Genomic DNA, 14,914 nt, shown 5'->3' with positions numbered 1-14,914 from the left:
TGACGGTGATGGTGGTGGTGATGGGACTCGTAGGGGCGCTACGTCACAGGACTAGACCCTTGATTGTCACCTGCTTGCGCATCAGGAACGCGTCAGAAGTCTCGTCGCCCACAACGCCATATCCATGAGCCATGATCCTTCGCCCTCGATCGCTCTCTCGGGTACAATGGCGGTCATGCCGACGCTTGATGACGCTCGCTATCGAGACCTCGTGCGACGACACCTCGGTTGCCATTGTCGAAAAAGGCGTGCAACAGGGCCAAGCAGTGGCACGCCTGCACTTCCACAAGAAAGTTACATCAGACAATTCGGCGTTCCAGGGCATTCATCCGCTTGTGTCTCTCCAGGCCCACCAAGAGAATCTGGCAGATCTTGTGAAAGAAGCAATCGACCACCTACCACGAAATGCCCGTGGTTATGCCAATGAACAGGACCCAGCATCTTCAGTGCCTGTTTCAACAAGGAGGCTCCCTGACTTGATTTCGGTCACCCGAGGTCCTGGCATGAGGAGCAATTTATGCACTGGCCTCGACACAGCAAAGGGACTCGCAGTAGCATGGCAGGTATTGCGACAGCCCAACGCCTTCACGACTATAGCTGAGTCTTTGTAGAAACCCCTAATTGGCGTCCACCATATGCAGGCTCATGCCTTGACCCCGCGCCTAGTCAGTGCCCTTGAAGCCGGCAGCTGTCCCAGCGATTACACCCCTCCTGGCGAACCTGCCGAGGACGACATCGTATCTTGCTCCCCAAATTACCCATTCTTGTCAGTCCTTGCATCGGGCGGCCACACCTTGCTCATACACTCAGCATCATTAGCGGATCACCAGGTGCTAGGCTCTACCAACGACATCGCGATTGGCGAATATCTCGACAAGGTCGCGCGCGTCATCCTCCCGCGAGAGATACTAGGGACAACCAAGAGCACAATGTATGGGTCACTTCTCGAGGATTTTGCCTTTGGAGAGACATGGCAAGAAGACGCAAGGGTGCAAGCACAATTGGCACAGGGAAAGAGCACCCCTCTGCAGTCATCCACACTCTCTACCCCTGAACGGACGCCGCCTTCAGATGGAGATCATGCTTCTGCTGAAACATATTATGAAATGAATAGGCACCGGTACAGATGGTACAAAGTAGCCACGAATCACGAGGATGCCATGCAGAGAAGTGCTACCAAATGGGGCTGGGGTTTCGATCAACCCCTGAGTAGATCCAGCGGGGGAAAGAAGATCAACAGTCTTGAGATGAGCTTCTCCGGTCTGATGACTGCTGCTGAGCGTGTTGTACGATACGGAATAGATCCAGTCACTAAGAAGCTGAACAAGACGGAGCGAGCAGCATCCGATATAAGTCTTGAGGAGAGAAAAGACCTCGCAAGAGAAGCCATGCGCGCCGCATTCGAACACGTCGCCTCTCGAGTAGTTTTGGGCCTACTATCTCTGCGCGATATTTCAACGGCTCAACCTGCCGTTGTCATGGCTGGTGGTGTCGCGGCCAATTCGTTCCTTCGACAAATGTAAGTATCCCTCACCATAGACTTGGATCACACTAACATTGATTAGACTCGCAAGTACTCTATGTTTCCACGGCTATCCCGATGTGCACCTATATTTTCCGCCCCCCAAGTTCTGCACAGACAACGCAGCCATGATCGCCTGGACTGGACTTGAAATGTTTGAAGCCGGTCACACCGATCCACTCAGTATCCGTGCTATTCGGAAATGGCCTCTTGACAGACTACTAGATCCGCCAATTGACGGCTAGACGCGAGATGACCAGCTCAAGTTAAAAAAGCACAGATTCCACCAATACCTACTCGATGCATTCTCACCACTCCAGAAGATGGCTCGATGAACTGGCCGGTATCGATCAAGAGGTATTATCATCAAGCCTCCATGTTGAATTGTCGATTCACTATAGATATCGTGCTCTCCGAGTCCAACGTTTTGCTTGAGATGCTGTCGCACAGGACAAGACAATCGACTTGAAGCCCAGTCCGAACTTTTGGTCTAAAGATAGTCACACCAGCCACCCTTGATCCTGTTAACGAGGACCTAAATTGCACCTCCTCTAAACAGCCGACAAGAACACTGTTCAAGTGGGAGCGGAACAATTATATTCTTTCCTACTCGGGGAGGTACGAAAGGCTGGTGTATATACCCGCGTCTAGACCATGTTCACCTGAGGTCTATGCGTAGGGAGCTACATGTTAAAGCGTTAAGCTTTCCAGACTCGAAGTCGACACGTCTTGATCCCTGTAAGTATGCAGAGGCCTCGATCCCGTATCGGCTAGGGCCCTTGTTCGGTTGCTACCGGATCCATGCTACGATCACGAAATAAAACAGCAATATATCCAAACAACATGTACTCTAATTCTGCCGACTTTTTCCACGCATTACCAATCAACGTCTTTGGATCTCGGTTTCTTACATTGCAACTCTAAATTTAGCACCTTCCATGGTCATGCCACTGTTCCAGCCGAGGTTTATCAGCATTGATTGCTTTGACAGCTTGGAAACTTGACCTAGAGCCCGGATCAACAACTATTTGAGCTCGCTAACGCAGAACTTGGATTATCGCACACGTGAAAACAATACTAGAGTACGGGGCGATGGTGTCCAGCCTCGTATCTTTCATCTACATAAAGTGCTGTCGCTTGTATGGTCGAGTCAACCAGAATGGAGACCCAACGGACGTGTATAACAGTCCACCACTTCTCAGGATATGCAGTACCACTGAGAGGCATATTCAATAACCTACAGGTTGGTCTTTGCTCGTGGACATCGCTTAACGACAATGGCACCTACACGGCACACTGTGCTGGCGTTGCTGGGGCTTTCTATCAGGTTCGTTAAGATCAACCTCGTACATCACAATAGCGTCACTAATACCTTGCAGCATTCGCGCGGCGCCTACAGGTTTGAAACATCGTCAGATTGGAATCATTCCCCCTCGGCAAAGCGTTTCTTGGGACGGTGGCAACCCACAGCCAACTCAAGACCCTCAAGGACCAGGACTGCCGCCGCTCTTTCCACCCCATTCCAGTGACCAGATCAGCCACTCTCCTCCATCAGCATCTGTGAGTTGGGATGGAGCTGGGCCGTCAGAAGTACCAATATCATCGAAAGAGCCTGACCACCCAATCCCATCAAAGCCCAGCAATCAGATAGGTCTGGGAAAACCATCATACTGGGTCAGTTGGGAGACAAGTGGTCCAAGCCCTACAGAACATCCCGAAGTGCCGGGACATCAACCTCCAACTTCTCCAACTGACCAAATCAGTCTCGGAAAACCATCTGGTTGGATCAGCTGGGCGACGAGCAGTGCTGCTCCGACTCCTACACCCGAGATACCTAATCACTCACCTCCATCTACACCTACTGATCAAATCAGTCTTGGAAAACCATCCGGGTGGATTAGCTGGGCAACTGGCGACCCTACTCCGACGACTACCCCTGAGGAGCCTGAGCATCCTCCAAAGCCAAGCGATCAGATCAGTGTGGGTCGACCTTCGTACAGCATTACGTGGGACGGCAGTGCTCCGGGAGCCTCGCCAACCCCTAAGCCTGAACCTGAGAAATCCTCCACAATTCCCAACTCAAGTGGACCCAATTCTACCAAGCAGCCTGGTTATCCTCCATGGTTCCCATGGTACCCATGGCCGTCAAAGCCTACCACATCGACAGTGAAGATTACGCCAAAGCCCACTCCAAGCTCTAGCCAAAAGTCGATTCCAATTCCTGAGCCTACTCCCACGCTGACCCCTAAGCCTAGCCCACCCACGGAGAGCAATCAGATCAGCCTTGGACCACCCAAATACAGCGTCAGCTGGGGCTTAAAGAAGCGACACGATGCGATTGACGCCAACGTGAAGCCAACTTCAAAGGGTCCTGCAAAGTCTACGACGAAGCCAAAGCCAAAACCTACTTCGAAACAGCCAAAACCCACTTCGTCTCCAAAGCCTACACCTGCTCCTACCCCTGCGCCGACCCCTACTCCTGCTCCTACACCTACTCCCACTCCCAATCCCGTCCCATCTCCTTCTCCACCTGATGAGATCAGTAACGGGCCCCCTCAATTCAGCGTCAGCTGGGACAAGAACCGACAGTCCGAGTATGATCCTGAGCCAACAGGTCAGCCCCTTCCAGAGGACGAAGAGCCCTTCCCAGAAGACCCGGAGGATGAGGAACCCATTGAGATCCCTCCGTTCCCCTTCCCCACACAGCACAACAGCATCGGAATGCAACCTCCGAAGGTATCCTTTAGCTGGGGGAAGCGTCAAGATGAACCTCAGCCTACGACTTCTCCCGAGGACCCCGAGGAGACTGGACCGATTGAGATTCTCCCCTTTCCCATCCCTACCCCCCCGAATAGCATCGGTATTGAGCCTCCTAAGGTATCTGTGAGTTGGGGGAAGCGTGAGGCAGCACCGGAAACGGACACGATTGGTTTACAATTCCCCACCATCTCTTTCTACTGGCCAAAGCCGTCGCCCCCTACGTACATCTCGTGGGGCAAGCGTCAAGACGAGGAAGAACCTACCGAGACTCCTGCACTGCCAGCTCCTTCGCCAAGCGATGAGGTCGTCATCCAACCTCCTCACGCAAGCATCTCATGGGCCAAGCGCGATGCTAAGCCGCAGTACACGAGGACTATCAAACCAACCCCCACCCCATCGTACAGCCTTTGCCCAGACGTGACGGCAACCGCAACACCTTTATGCGTGCCGCCGATGTGCCCCAAGGGCCGTGTGGCCTGCGATTGGAACCTACAAGTTCCTATCATGGAGAAGCGGATAAAAGAACGGGAGATTGAGAAGAGGGTTGTAACGATCAAGACATTGACGCCAATCGGCTACCCCACGCCTGCCATTAGCAGGTGTACGGCAGCCAGGACAACAACAATAGCGGTTAGCTGTCCGACGTTTACGTGCGTGCCGTGGTGTGATCCCGCGCAGGTGGTGAAGTAGGGTGCGTGGTAGTTTGGTGTTAAAATTGATGTTTGAATTGGTGGCGCGAATCGATTATTTGTGTGATTGGAATCTACTTGGTTAGATGAATTGTAGCATAACATTCGCTATATGACTGCTTTGAATAAATCGAAAACATTGCAAAGAAATCGAGGCTAAAAATTGTACTATTATTATCTCAAGTTGAGCCGGTATTGCTGCAAACCCAGGATCAGGTCCTTCATACGTCGCTTGGAACCCAGAATATGCAGTGAACAAACTTGGCAAAGTGATATTATTAGCCTATGAAAGCAAGAAAAGCCGAATACGCATACAGACAGGCAAAAAGGATCGCGTACTCGGGTTACAAATGCCTAAACGCACCAAGCACGAGTTTGAACGGACGCTACGATAACGAGGACTCTTCTACGAAGAGCTTTTAGGCGACGGCGCCGGGGTACTGCTTCCGCCGCGGACCTGGAGCTTCTTGGGCTTCTTCTTCGCTTTAGGCTCTTCAGACACCGGCTCCTCTTTCTTCTCTTCCTTCTCAGGCGCTTTCGGTGCAGCTGGCTTCGCTTTCGCGCTGTCTGGTTTGGGGGTTTCCGACTTCTTTTCTTCAGCCTGCTTCTTCGGCTCCTCCTTTTGCGGCTCTGGCTTCTTTGGCCCGGCATCAGCCTTCTTCGCACTCCCGTTCAGCTTCTTCGGCTTCCCGCGCTTTTTCCCAATGCTCGCCGCTGAAGTAGCAAGATCCTCGCCTTCCTGCACGTCCTCGACCATGAAGTTCGCCGCCATGCATCGTCCACCGTTTTGATGGCCCACGTCCATGGGACACGCGCTGAAGACGACGACGACGTCCCGCTCGGCGCGGAAGCGCACGAAACTTCTCTTCTTGCCCTTTGGCTCTTCGACTTTGATGACTGCGCCTTTGGCACCCGCGCCTTCACTCGAATTGTTAGCAGTAAGCTCCAGAGGCGCGTTCATGAACAAATGTAGCGGCGTGGGTGCGATGTTGACTGAGATGTCAGCACCGACTGCTTTCGCACCCTTGAGTCCTGCAGTCTCGTTCAGTTCTTTGAGCGCGAGGACAAGATTCTCCGCACAACTGCCGTGTTCCGCGGGTTTATCGATACCTAGCGCAGTATACAAATTGGCGTCGCACGCTGCGGTGAGCGTATCGTGAGCACCGGGCGAAGTATCCTCTACCAGGGTGATTATTGGATTGCGCAAATTCGTCAGCAGTTCGTCATCGACCTCAGGCACGAGCTTGTACGACGAGGCGCGGGTGTGGGGGAGGGAGAGATACTCCATAGGTGGCATGGAAGAGTTCGAGGGATGTGTAGTGGCGTATGCGGTGTAGGCGGCGTAGACAGAGGAGGCGTAGCCTGAGCCGGTCGCAGCTGGGAGTCGATGTTAGTACTAGTAACAATGTTTCATACCAGTAGCTTCAGTGGAAGAACTTACCTGCAATGGTTCCAGCTCCAACGGGCGTCTTGGAGAAGTCATACAGTTGCTCCGCATAACTCTTGTTCGGGTCGCGATAGTGGCTGGACTTGAAGGCACTCACTACGCCCTTCGAATCTGGGATCTGCACATTCGGAACATAATTTGAGATACCTTTACCAGTAGGCAGGTAGGAAGACCACTTCTTCGTGTTTTCTTCGTTTTGCGCCTTCTCTTCCTCGGCACTGGGTTTCTGCTGGGCGTCTGTTTTACTTGCCGTGCCTTTATTGCGGTATGGAATGGAGGGAAGGTAAGACGCCCAGGTGCGTTTGGAGGGTTGCTTCGATGACGATGCTGTGGGAGTGGACTCTTCCTTCTCTGGAGTGTCGGGTGCTTGCTCGGGCGGGTCTTCAGCGTCTTGCTCGGGAGAGTCGTCATCCTCGCTTGCCTCACTTGTAGTCTGTGTCTCCTTGCCAGTTCCCTCTGCTTCTGTGAACTTTTCCTTTCCTTTACTTGTGGACTGTGTCTCTTTGCCAATGCTCTCGTCCTCTTTGGGCTTTCCTTTCCCCTTGCTTGTCGACTCCGTCTCCTTGCTGGTGCTTTCTACGTCTGTCGACCGTTCCTTTCCTTTGCCTGAGGGCACACTCTCCTTCCCACCACCCTCCTCAACAGCCTTCTTCAATCCCTCAGCCTCCTGCTGCACCTCTTCTGCATCCAGCTCCTTCGCCTCAACCTCCTCGTCGTCCTCTCCCTCCTCGGGCGGCGCGCCTAGACTAAACGCCCACATGCTGACTACTTGCTTCCCATACGTATTGATAACCTTGATGGTCCTGCCTCTGGGCACGAACGTCGCAACGCCATGGCGCGCGGGAATGGTCTGCAGTTCGCCCGACATGTCCTCAATGGCAAAGTCTTCTTCTACGTCCTGTGCTTTCTTCTTGCGCTGTTTTTCGACGACAGAAAGCACGGAGACGAGAGCGAGACCAGCGAGCGCACGACGAGAGGGAATTGGGGGCGCCGTCTTGACGTCGTTCTTTTAATGGTAGCAGTGAAAACAAGAAGAATAAGCACAGCGAAACAGCGTCGCAGAGCAATGTGAATAGTTAATCAAGTTGGATGACGAGTCTTCTAGTGAGAAGCGGAGGATATACCTCCAAGCATGCGTACGGATCAGTGACGTATTGGGCCATGGCCCGCGGCGGGCCTAGAGCGTTCATGGCCTCCAACGGCCGTACAGGATGCATGGAAGGCCTTGCACTCTTGCACAACGTCCCGCGCGATCATCTGGCTGGGCGGTTGATGAGAGATGGCTTGCGGGCACCATGACGCAGCGGAGATTGAGAACCCTGTTTTAGCACCATGCACGGTTGCACCTGCCCTTGCCGCTCGCTTGGGGGGTGGCCCCACTGTATCCACCATCTCAGCGTCACAACTCCAACCTCTCGAGGACTTGAACATGATATACGTACCGACGAAAAGAAGAGGGCTTCCATCCCAGGTCTACCGCTATGAAATTGATTCCAACTCCACAACTCGGTACTTTCCAACCCGTTCTTTGTTGCCAACTGCAAGGATGCAGATGGCAGCACGTCTTGAAGACGCCACAAGAGAATGATTGATGCTGTGTCACATGAACAGCCAAGTACCTTACCGATTCCTGCATGAACCTGTATATTATCGTCGCCTAAAGTTTGCAACACACACACATATACACACAGAAAAATAGTCAGACTGCAGCAACCACCCATCTCTACTACTAACGCGAAGATGGCCGAAGCACCCCGAGAGTGTGCTTTCGAAGAGTACGTCCACCAGAATTATGCAGACAGCAGCTGGCAATGAATCCCAACAGCTTCATTCAGTCGGAGCTCTTCACTTTCTACATTGGCAATTCGAGACCTTCCTTCCCAAAGCCAACTCTGCACCTCACCAGGACTTCACGCCCATCTTCCTCGCCCACGCCCGCCTGTATACATTTGCTGATATACGTATGATGGCGGCCTAGATAGGTCGGAGGAAGGAAAGTTGGACGCGCTGAAGCGCCTAGTCGTTGAATATTGTGCTTGCAAAGTGGACACGGTGGGTCAACACTCTGCCTGCATACGCTTGATGGAGGATGGCGGAGAGTTCGTAAGTGACTTTTGGAGAATTGTGAGCAATTATCTACTGCATTGTGGAACGGGTCCAGGGACATTGACCAAGTCGGCGTGTCTGCGTAGCCCTAACTGCATTAAGCTTGACCGGCAATAGCTAGCAGGTTTGAACAGGCTGGAGTAGAGCTTTCAATGACGGTCCGCTAGGCGTGTAGCTCCCTCTGTAATCAGCGTGCGTGTAGGTGTACCTTCCATGCTGTCGTCGTGCACAGGTAGCCTGTCGTCATGTGTACATGTTCGCATCACACCAACAACCGGGGATCATCCCCGCCCCGACATGCAACCAGCAACAGCTTCTTGAAAGGATCCAGCGACGCAGTCTCTCTGTCATGCGTCCACCCAGCCGACATATCCCCGTACGCAATCAAGCCCTCCTCTTCCGTCACGTAAGGTAGCACCCTCGCGTTGAACGCATCCCGATCGCAAGACCATGCCTCGATGTCCTTCGTCACCGGCAACCGGGACAAGACAGGAACCTGGTCCGCTACCCCGCCTTTTGTTAGAACACTCCACCCGCAGCGCGAGAAGACTGATAGAAGTACCGTGCGGCGAAGCGATTCGTTGAAGACCCACCTGTCGTGGCAGTCTTTGAAGTCCTGCTTCTCGTTGAAGGAGCGCTTCCAGAGGTGGGCGGACCAGGTTTCTAGGAGAGGTATGTGCTTTTCAGCTTGTGCTTGGAGGTTCAGGCTGGGGTCAAAGAGGCGTATGATTTGGTAGATTAGGAGGGCCTGGACGGCGGCGAGGTGTTCGGTGAGTGTCCAGTTACTCGAGCTGGCGATGAGGGCTGCGATCTTGGAATGGATACTATTTGCCAGGACCGATACATTTCTCGCGTTCTTCGTCAAGAAGAGCGCTGAGAGTGCGACGCAGTCCTGGTAGGCTTGCGGTTGGTCTTTCTGGTATAGGTTCTGGTGTATGAAGAGCGTCGAGCCTGAAAAGGCCATGTCAGGGACGAAGGCGCATAGTCCCTGGATCACGGTGAAGACTTGTCCCTCATTGAGGAAGGCGGGCTGCCGTACTTCTGGGAAGAGCGTTCTATATACTGGCGGCGCTACGGTTGCACGACTCCTTCGTGCCGACAACTCTTGACTCCAGTCCTTAGTCCAGTCATTATTGTCAATTCCCCAGTCATTATTCCAATCTGTCTGACATCTTTCCGGACTCGATCCGCTCGAGTCGCTCGATGACCCGGAGACTTGTAGAAACAGAGGATCGATATTCACTTCGATGCTGGAATCAATTTGGAGATCAAGCGGTAGAGTGGAGCTCCCGCCGACGCTTGCCAGAGGCGGCATGAAATCCGGCGTACTTTGCCGGATTACCACCTCAGCATCGTGGACCGTAGTCTTCTGCGCGTTCGGGTACTTGCAGTCGAAGCCCTTGACGAAGCAACGCTTGCAGAACGGGTATCCCAGGTCACATCGTCGTTTAGCGCGGACGCAACCGTAGCAGCTCTTCTTGCGGGTACTGGAGATGTACCCTAGCATTTCCGGGGCGAAATCACGGCGGGATCAGTAAAAATCACAAGAGGGAGGAGGAATCAGGAATCTAGCTGCGGGTGCCTCCAGCTGAATAGCTATCTGTTAAAATCCGTAGAGGTCAGTGTTAGTCAGCGCGCTGACATGCACGTCTCGTGATCTGATGCAGAGTGTTGGACCTCCGCCAGAAGCGCATCCTGTAGCCTTGGCGACGACAGCTGCCATCAACGTCTCTGCTGTTAATAAAAGAACAACTCGACTTCAAACGCCCTTCAATCTTTGCAGCTTGGCATTATACGCTTAAACGAGATCTCTCCAATCTCAGCATCTCGATGTAGCCGCGACATCCGTACCCACTTACTTTCAGATCCAGGAACCCGACGATCCTGCACACACACACCACACCAGCCTCGAGAACTATAATACAGCCATAACCATGCGCAAGCCTCGAGATTGCGGATCGATAAAGGAAAAAAACGCCCAGTGCGTCCGCCGTACCAGGCCCCCAACGACCCTAAACACGGCCGCACCGTCTGGTTTGGGATGGAATGCTGTCCGATTGGATCTTGATGTCATGGGTAGCTGGTCCGTGTACTTTCACATGTTTGCGGTTACGCATAGTGAACGGAGCGGCCCCACGCACCAGGTGAAGCGCCGTCGTCAGCTTGCAACAGCGGAATCGGCAAACCTCTCTCTACCTCTATACCACACATCATCAAAGTCATTGTCGCCGCGGAAGAATTAGGTTCGAATTGGTTGGGTTGCTTTGTCTAAGACGCCGCTTTGTACACACGTGCTCCACCGAACCCGCTGCGTCTCACCTGACATCGGACTCCGGCCTAGCGTTCACAGCACTATCCCACCTGCAATCCTCAAACACACCCCGTACCTGGCAATGGATTTGATAGAAGGCTCGCCGGGCGCAAGACGGGCAATGTCCCTGCTCTTCACAATCCCAGAGCGCTTTACCGAATTCGCGCACATGGACCAAAAGAGCTTCTGCGAGCTCTCGGACTGGATCCTTGTACACGTCGAATCGCAAATCAGCGCCGACGTAAGCGTGGAAGAAAGCCTCTTTGTGTTCCTCGACATCGTCGCGCAAGGGAATAGCTTCAGCAACGTAGCGTACCACTGGGACCACGACGTGCAGCTCACACAAGGGTATGCCAAGTCTCGTATCCTCTAGCAGCCTCACAATTGACCGTATTCATAGCATCTTCCTCAACGTTCTCAACGCCCTGACCGTCCTGCGCGAAAGCAGAGATATCATGGACTCGTGTCCTCCCTTCACAAAGACGAGGAAACGATGGGAGGTCGCCAAGCGATGGCCGCGAACTCGGGCAAGAGTCGACGGACTCGTAAGAATCGGGTACGACGAGATGTCGAGGGATGGGCTCGAGGTGAATCAAGAGAGTCTGAAGGAGGCGCTAATGGCGTTGAACAACTTCATCCACGAGGTTTCGGACCAGGATGCGTAGTTGATGTGCGAGCTGCATTTTTGGCGTATTTGGCGTTTTAGTAACGACATGGATGGCAAGGAACTAGCATCGGTGCTTCGGTTGGGAGGAATTTCGTACGCGCATTCGTAGCTTGAGCGATCCCCGCTCTGGGAGTCGGCATTACTCATACTGTTTTCCATATGCTTCCTGACAGGTCTTAGAGTGTTTCATCGTCTATTCCGATTGTATAGCTCCTATAGTCCGTCCCTTCAACAGACTCAGTCTGCCCTTCTTGATCCCAAGCGCCTCCTCGATCCTGCTGTCCGGCTCGCCTCTTTGCTGCCTCATGAGTGCCAATTGTACGAGTCCGGCGTCGACGTACTTCCGCCCCGCAAATCCTCTCCGCCCCACATCTCTAAGCTCATCTTCTGCCTCGTCTGATATGCGCTGTCTTGCTTCTAGGACTCGCAGGACTGGATTGTTGCGCGGGTCGGGGAATGCAGATACAGGGAGCGATTGCATCATGTCGGAGGGTAGGGAAGACGATTCATTTCGTCGCGGGTCAAACTGCGAGGTGGAAGTAGGCGAGTAGTGAGGATTGGGATCTACAGCACCGAGGCTGTTGAGGCGGGAGGCGAAGGCGGGATCTCTGACGTCTTGCTCGATTGCTACCATGACGAATTAATATTCGTGCCTGTTATACTAACATTCGCTCGAACATACCCTCTTTTCGCGTCTCAGTCGCCAGCGGCGGATGTCCCGGCGCACCCGCATTCGCGGCGCTCACTGCCTGGGCTGCGGAAGCCACCGGCGGCCGTGTTGTAGTATTTGAGGGAGATCGAGTGGGATACTGGCGTGCAGCTGAGCCAGCGGCCCTGGCGCCTTTTGAAGCAGAGGAACCCATAGTGGGGTATCAGCGTGAGCGTGGGGCGAGAGAGTTGTTGAGATGCATGGCGTCGGTAGGTCAGATAAGATAATAGTTGAGAAGCTTGGGCCACGCTTGAAGATTATATCACGTGCAACATTTCTGCTATCCTATAGTGGATGGCACGTTACAGATATATCTAGTACTTTAATTTGTTTTTAGGTTATCCACTGACAGTATAGCCATCACCCGCTCACAGCTCCCCATCTGCGCGGTAGTGTCCTGCGACCAAGAAAGCCAGCTCCAGCGCTTGCTTCTCGTTCAGCCTAGGGTCACAGTACGTCGTGTAGTTCAAGCTCAGATCCTCATCCACAAGGCCTTCGCTACCACCAGTGCACTCAGTAACGGCGTCGCCGGTAAGCTCAAGGTGCATGCCACCTAGGAAAGAGCCGTGCTCTTTGTGGATCTTGAGCGCCGAAGACAGCTCTGAGAAGATGCTGTTGAACGACCGAGTCTTGATGCCACTCGGCGTGCTACGGGTGTTGCTGTGTACAGTTAGTTGTACGCCATCAAATACTGGTAGAATGAAGCCCTTACCCATGCATTGGGTCGCACTGCCAGACCACGACATGCCCACTGCTCTTGACTGCTTCAATATGTGGGCCAAGCATCGCCTCCACCTTCTCCGCGCCATATCGTGTGATGAGAGTGATCTTTCCGATCTCCTTGTTTGGGTTGACAATGTCCAACAGTTCCACCAGCTCCTCGTTCTTCATCGACGGGCCAACCTTGATGCCAATGGGATTTTCGATACCCCGGAAGTACTCCACATGGCCGCCATCGATCTGACGCGTCCGGTCTCCGATCCAGATGAAATGGGCTGAAGTATTGTACCAGCCCTTCCCATCAGACGACGCCTGGGAAGGCTTATAGCCAGCAGGGTTCTTGAGCCGCCTCGTCAGACTCTGTTCGTACTCCAAAACCAGGCCTTCGTGGCTGGTGAATAGATCTACCGTCTGTAGCTGTCCTGACGTATCCGCACCGATGGTCCTCATGAAGCGAAGAGAATCCGAGATGCTGTGGACGATATTCTGGTACTTTGACTGTAGCTCTTGGTCTTGCACATGGCCGAGCTCCCAGTCCAGGGGGTTGTGCAGATCGGCAATACCACTGGCCAGCTGTCCGCGGATGTAGTTCAACGTCGTGGCGGAATGGAAGTAGGCGCTGACGAGCCTCTCTGGGTCCACCCTCCTGTGCTCAGGGTCGTATCCGTTGAGAATATCGCCCCTGAAGCTAGGTACCTCTTTGCCATTTAGCATTTCAGTCGGACTTGATCTCGGTTTCGCATATTGTCCGGCGATTCGGCCAATGCGAATAACTGGCTTATTAGAGCCCCAAATCAAGACCAAGCTCATTTGTAGAAGAAGCTTGATTTTGGCATCGATGGGGTTGTCCGCACAGTAGGAGAATAGCTCGGCGCAATCGCCACCTTGAAGGAGGAATGAGTTGCCTAGCGCAGCATCGCGAAGACTTGACTTGAGTCTGACAATCTCTGTTGGTGTGACGATTGGGGGTAGGCTTTGGAGCTTTGTCAAGGCGGCGGATACAGCTGCTTGGTCCTCATATGTGACGATTTGTTTGATGGGCTTTGATTGCCACGCTGCTTCTGTCAGGAAACGCTTCCCAACGTTGAGGTCTACTTACACGCAGGTGACCATCCTTCATGCTGGCCGTTCGTTGTGTCCATTTTGCCCGTCACTGATTCAATGTAATGTTGCGATGTCCCGTCCACGCGTATGGGGTAAGATAATTCTTGAACTTTACGTGCCCTTCGTTGTCCAGTATTCTGATGCAGTGCTAGGGGCAGAAAAGAATGAGAGAGAGGCAACGTCTACTAAGAGACTGGCCTGACCACGTTAATATGGAAGCTCGGCACGGGGCTTTGCTGCAAAGCGACGTGAATAAAGAAAAGCGCACATGACGCAAGGAATTATTATTCTACAACACACCGAATGATCATGGGTGTACCGTAAAAAGGAGAGAAAAAACGCAGGAGCAACGAGATGCACTTACAAGTAAAGTAGCTAGTGTACCGTAGTGTCGCCTTACCCCAAGTCCGGTCGATTGAATCCAGCTACTCGAAATGCACTTTGCACGTCAAAGAGGGGAGAATAAAACCCGAAAACGCGGTGCGTAAAACAAACCATTTCCGCGAATCACGGCCAATCTCTCCTCCTACCGAGGCTGATCAGCCGATGAACCATTTCAGCCGATGAACCACTTTTTACTAGTAAAAAAGCAAAAAATTAAATTTTTCTTTATTTAATAACTTAATAAATAATATATATATAAAAAAACTTTGTATATAAAAAATATATAAAAAAGTATTTTTTATAATTCTATAATTTTAGTTTAGTTTAATACTTTATATTAATAAAGTTATATTAAAAGTAAAAATAGAAAAAAGCTACTTTTAATACTTAATAACTTTATTAATATTATATATTAAACTATTTTAAAATTCTAAATTTATAAAAATAAGTTTTTTCTATATTTTATATATATAAAGTTTTTTTATATATATATTA

General features: G+C 52.2%; 6 protein-coding genes across 6 annotated transcripts; 3 read left to right on the top strand and 3 right to left on the bottom strand.

The window, feature by feature from the left end:
• Window positions 1-131: 131 nt before the first annotated feature.
• Window positions 132-1,767, top strand: K460DRAFT_293594 (uncharacterized protein; the record flags this gene model as incomplete). Its single annotated transcript, XM_040929433.1, has 3 exons — window positions 132-563; window positions 612-1,519; window positions 1,566-1,767. The coding sequence occupies 3 exons, from the start codon at window positions 132-134 to the stop codon at window positions 1,765-1,767; spliced, it is 1,542 nt and encodes a 513-aa protein (XP_040784401.1).
• Window positions 1,768-2,799: 1,032 nt separating this feature from the next.
• On the top strand, window positions 2,800-4,972 carry K460DRAFT_358530 (uncharacterized protein; the record flags this gene model as incomplete). The annotated part of the gene is made up of 2 exons (XM_040932113.1): window positions 2,800-2,849; window positions 2,902-4,972. 2 exons carry the CDS (start codon window positions 2,800-2,802, stop codon window positions 4,970-4,972), a joined length of 2,121 nt encoding a protein of 706 aa, XP_040784400.1.
• Window positions 4,973-5,174: 202 nt separating this feature from the next.
• K460DRAFT_174362 (uncharacterized protein) lies at window positions 5,175-7,478 on the bottom strand. The gene is made up of 2 exons (XM_040926993.1): window positions 6,413-7,478; window positions 5,175-6,348 (listed from the first exon to the last, which is right to left on the bottom strand). Exons 1-2 carry the CDS (start codon window positions 7,284-7,286, stop codon window positions 5,378-5,380), a joined length of 1,845 nt encoding a protein of 614 aa, XP_040784399.1. The 5' UTR covers window positions 7,287-7,478; the 3' UTR covers window positions 5,175-5,377.
• Window positions 7,479-8,786: 1,308 nt separating this feature from the next.
• K460DRAFT_291440 (uncharacterized protein) lies at window positions 8,787-10,031 on the bottom strand (the record flags this gene model as incomplete). Its single annotated transcript, XM_040929285.1, has 2 exons — window positions 8,787-9,586; window positions 9,695-10,031. 2 exons carry the CDS (start codon window positions 10,029-10,031, stop codon window positions 8,787-8,789), a joined length of 1,137 nt encoding a protein of 378 aa, XP_040784398.1.
• Window positions 10,032-10,758: 727 nt separating this feature from the next.
• On the top strand, window positions 10,759-11,598 carry K460DRAFT_174390 (uncharacterized protein). Its single transcript, XM_040926994.1, has 2 exons — window positions 10,759-11,183; window positions 11,236-11,598. Exons 1-2 carry the CDS (start codon window positions 10,918-10,920, stop codon window positions 11,498-11,500), a joined length of 531 nt encoding a protein of 176 aa, XP_040784397.1. The 5' UTR covers window positions 10,759-10,917; the 3' UTR covers window positions 11,501-11,598.
• An 878-nt stretch (window positions 11,599-12,476) lies between these two features.
• Window positions 12,477-14,483, bottom strand: K460DRAFT_319259 (phospho-2-dehydro-3-deoxyheptonate aldolase). The gene is made up of 4 exons (XM_040930419.1): window positions 14,400-14,483; window positions 14,031-14,233; window positions 12,924-13,986; window positions 12,477-12,871 (listed from the first exon to the last, which is right to left on the bottom strand). Exons 2-4 carry the CDS (start codon window positions 14,071-14,073, stop codon window positions 12,580-12,582), a joined length of 1,398 nt encoding a protein of 465 aa, XP_040784396.1. The 5' UTR covers window positions 14,074-14,233; window positions 14,400-14,483; the 3' UTR covers window positions 12,477-12,579.
• Between the last annotated feature and the right edge of the window lie 431 nt (window positions 14,484-14,914).

Source organism: Cucurbitaria berberidis, assembly GCF_010015615.1.
Source record: "Cucurbitaria berberidis CBS 394.84 unplaced genomic scaffold K460scaffold_5, whole genome shotgun sequence".
Lineage (NCBI taxonomy): Eukaryota > Fungi > Ascomycota > Dothideomycetes > Pleosporales > Cucurbitariaceae > Cucurbitaria > Cucurbitaria berberidis.
Note: the sequence above shows the minus strand (reverse complement) of the source record. Positions and strands in the feature narration are given on the sequence as shown.

What these genes read in the sequence shown, in the direction of transcription:
- K460DRAFT_174362 (XM_040926993.1), bottom strand. Translation starts at nt 7,286, where the DNA reads ATGTCGGGCGAACTGCAGACCATTCCCGCGCGCCATGGCGTTGCGACG. An exon ending in TGGAGCTGGAACCATTGCAG is followed by an intron (nt 6,349 to 6,412) that starts GTAAGTTCTTCC and finishes ATCGACTCCCAG; the next exon opens with CTGCGACCGGCTCAGGCTAC.
- K460DRAFT_319259 (XM_040930419.1), bottom strand. Translation starts at nt 14,073, where the DNA reads ATGGACACAACGAACGGCCAGCATGAAGGATGGTCACCTGCGT. An exon ending in TGAAGGATGGTCACCTGCGT is followed by an intron (nt 13,987 to 14,030) that starts GTAAGTAGACCT and finishes TGACAGAAGCAG; the next exon opens with CGTGGCAATCAAAGCCCATC. An exon ending in CAGTGCGACCCAATGCATGG is followed by an intron (nt 12,872 to 12,923) that starts GTAAGGGCTTCA and finishes AACTGTACACAG; the next exon opens with CAACACCCGTAGCACGCCGA.
- K460DRAFT_174390 (XM_040926994.1), top strand. Translation starts at nt 10,918, where the DNA reads ATGGATTTGATAGAAGGCTCGCCGGGCGCAAGACGGGCAATGTCCCTG. An exon ending in GACGTGCAGCTCACACAAGG is followed by an intron (nt 11,184 to 11,235) that starts GTATGCCAAGTC and finishes CCGTATTCATAG; the next exon opens with CATCTTCCTCAACGTTCTCA.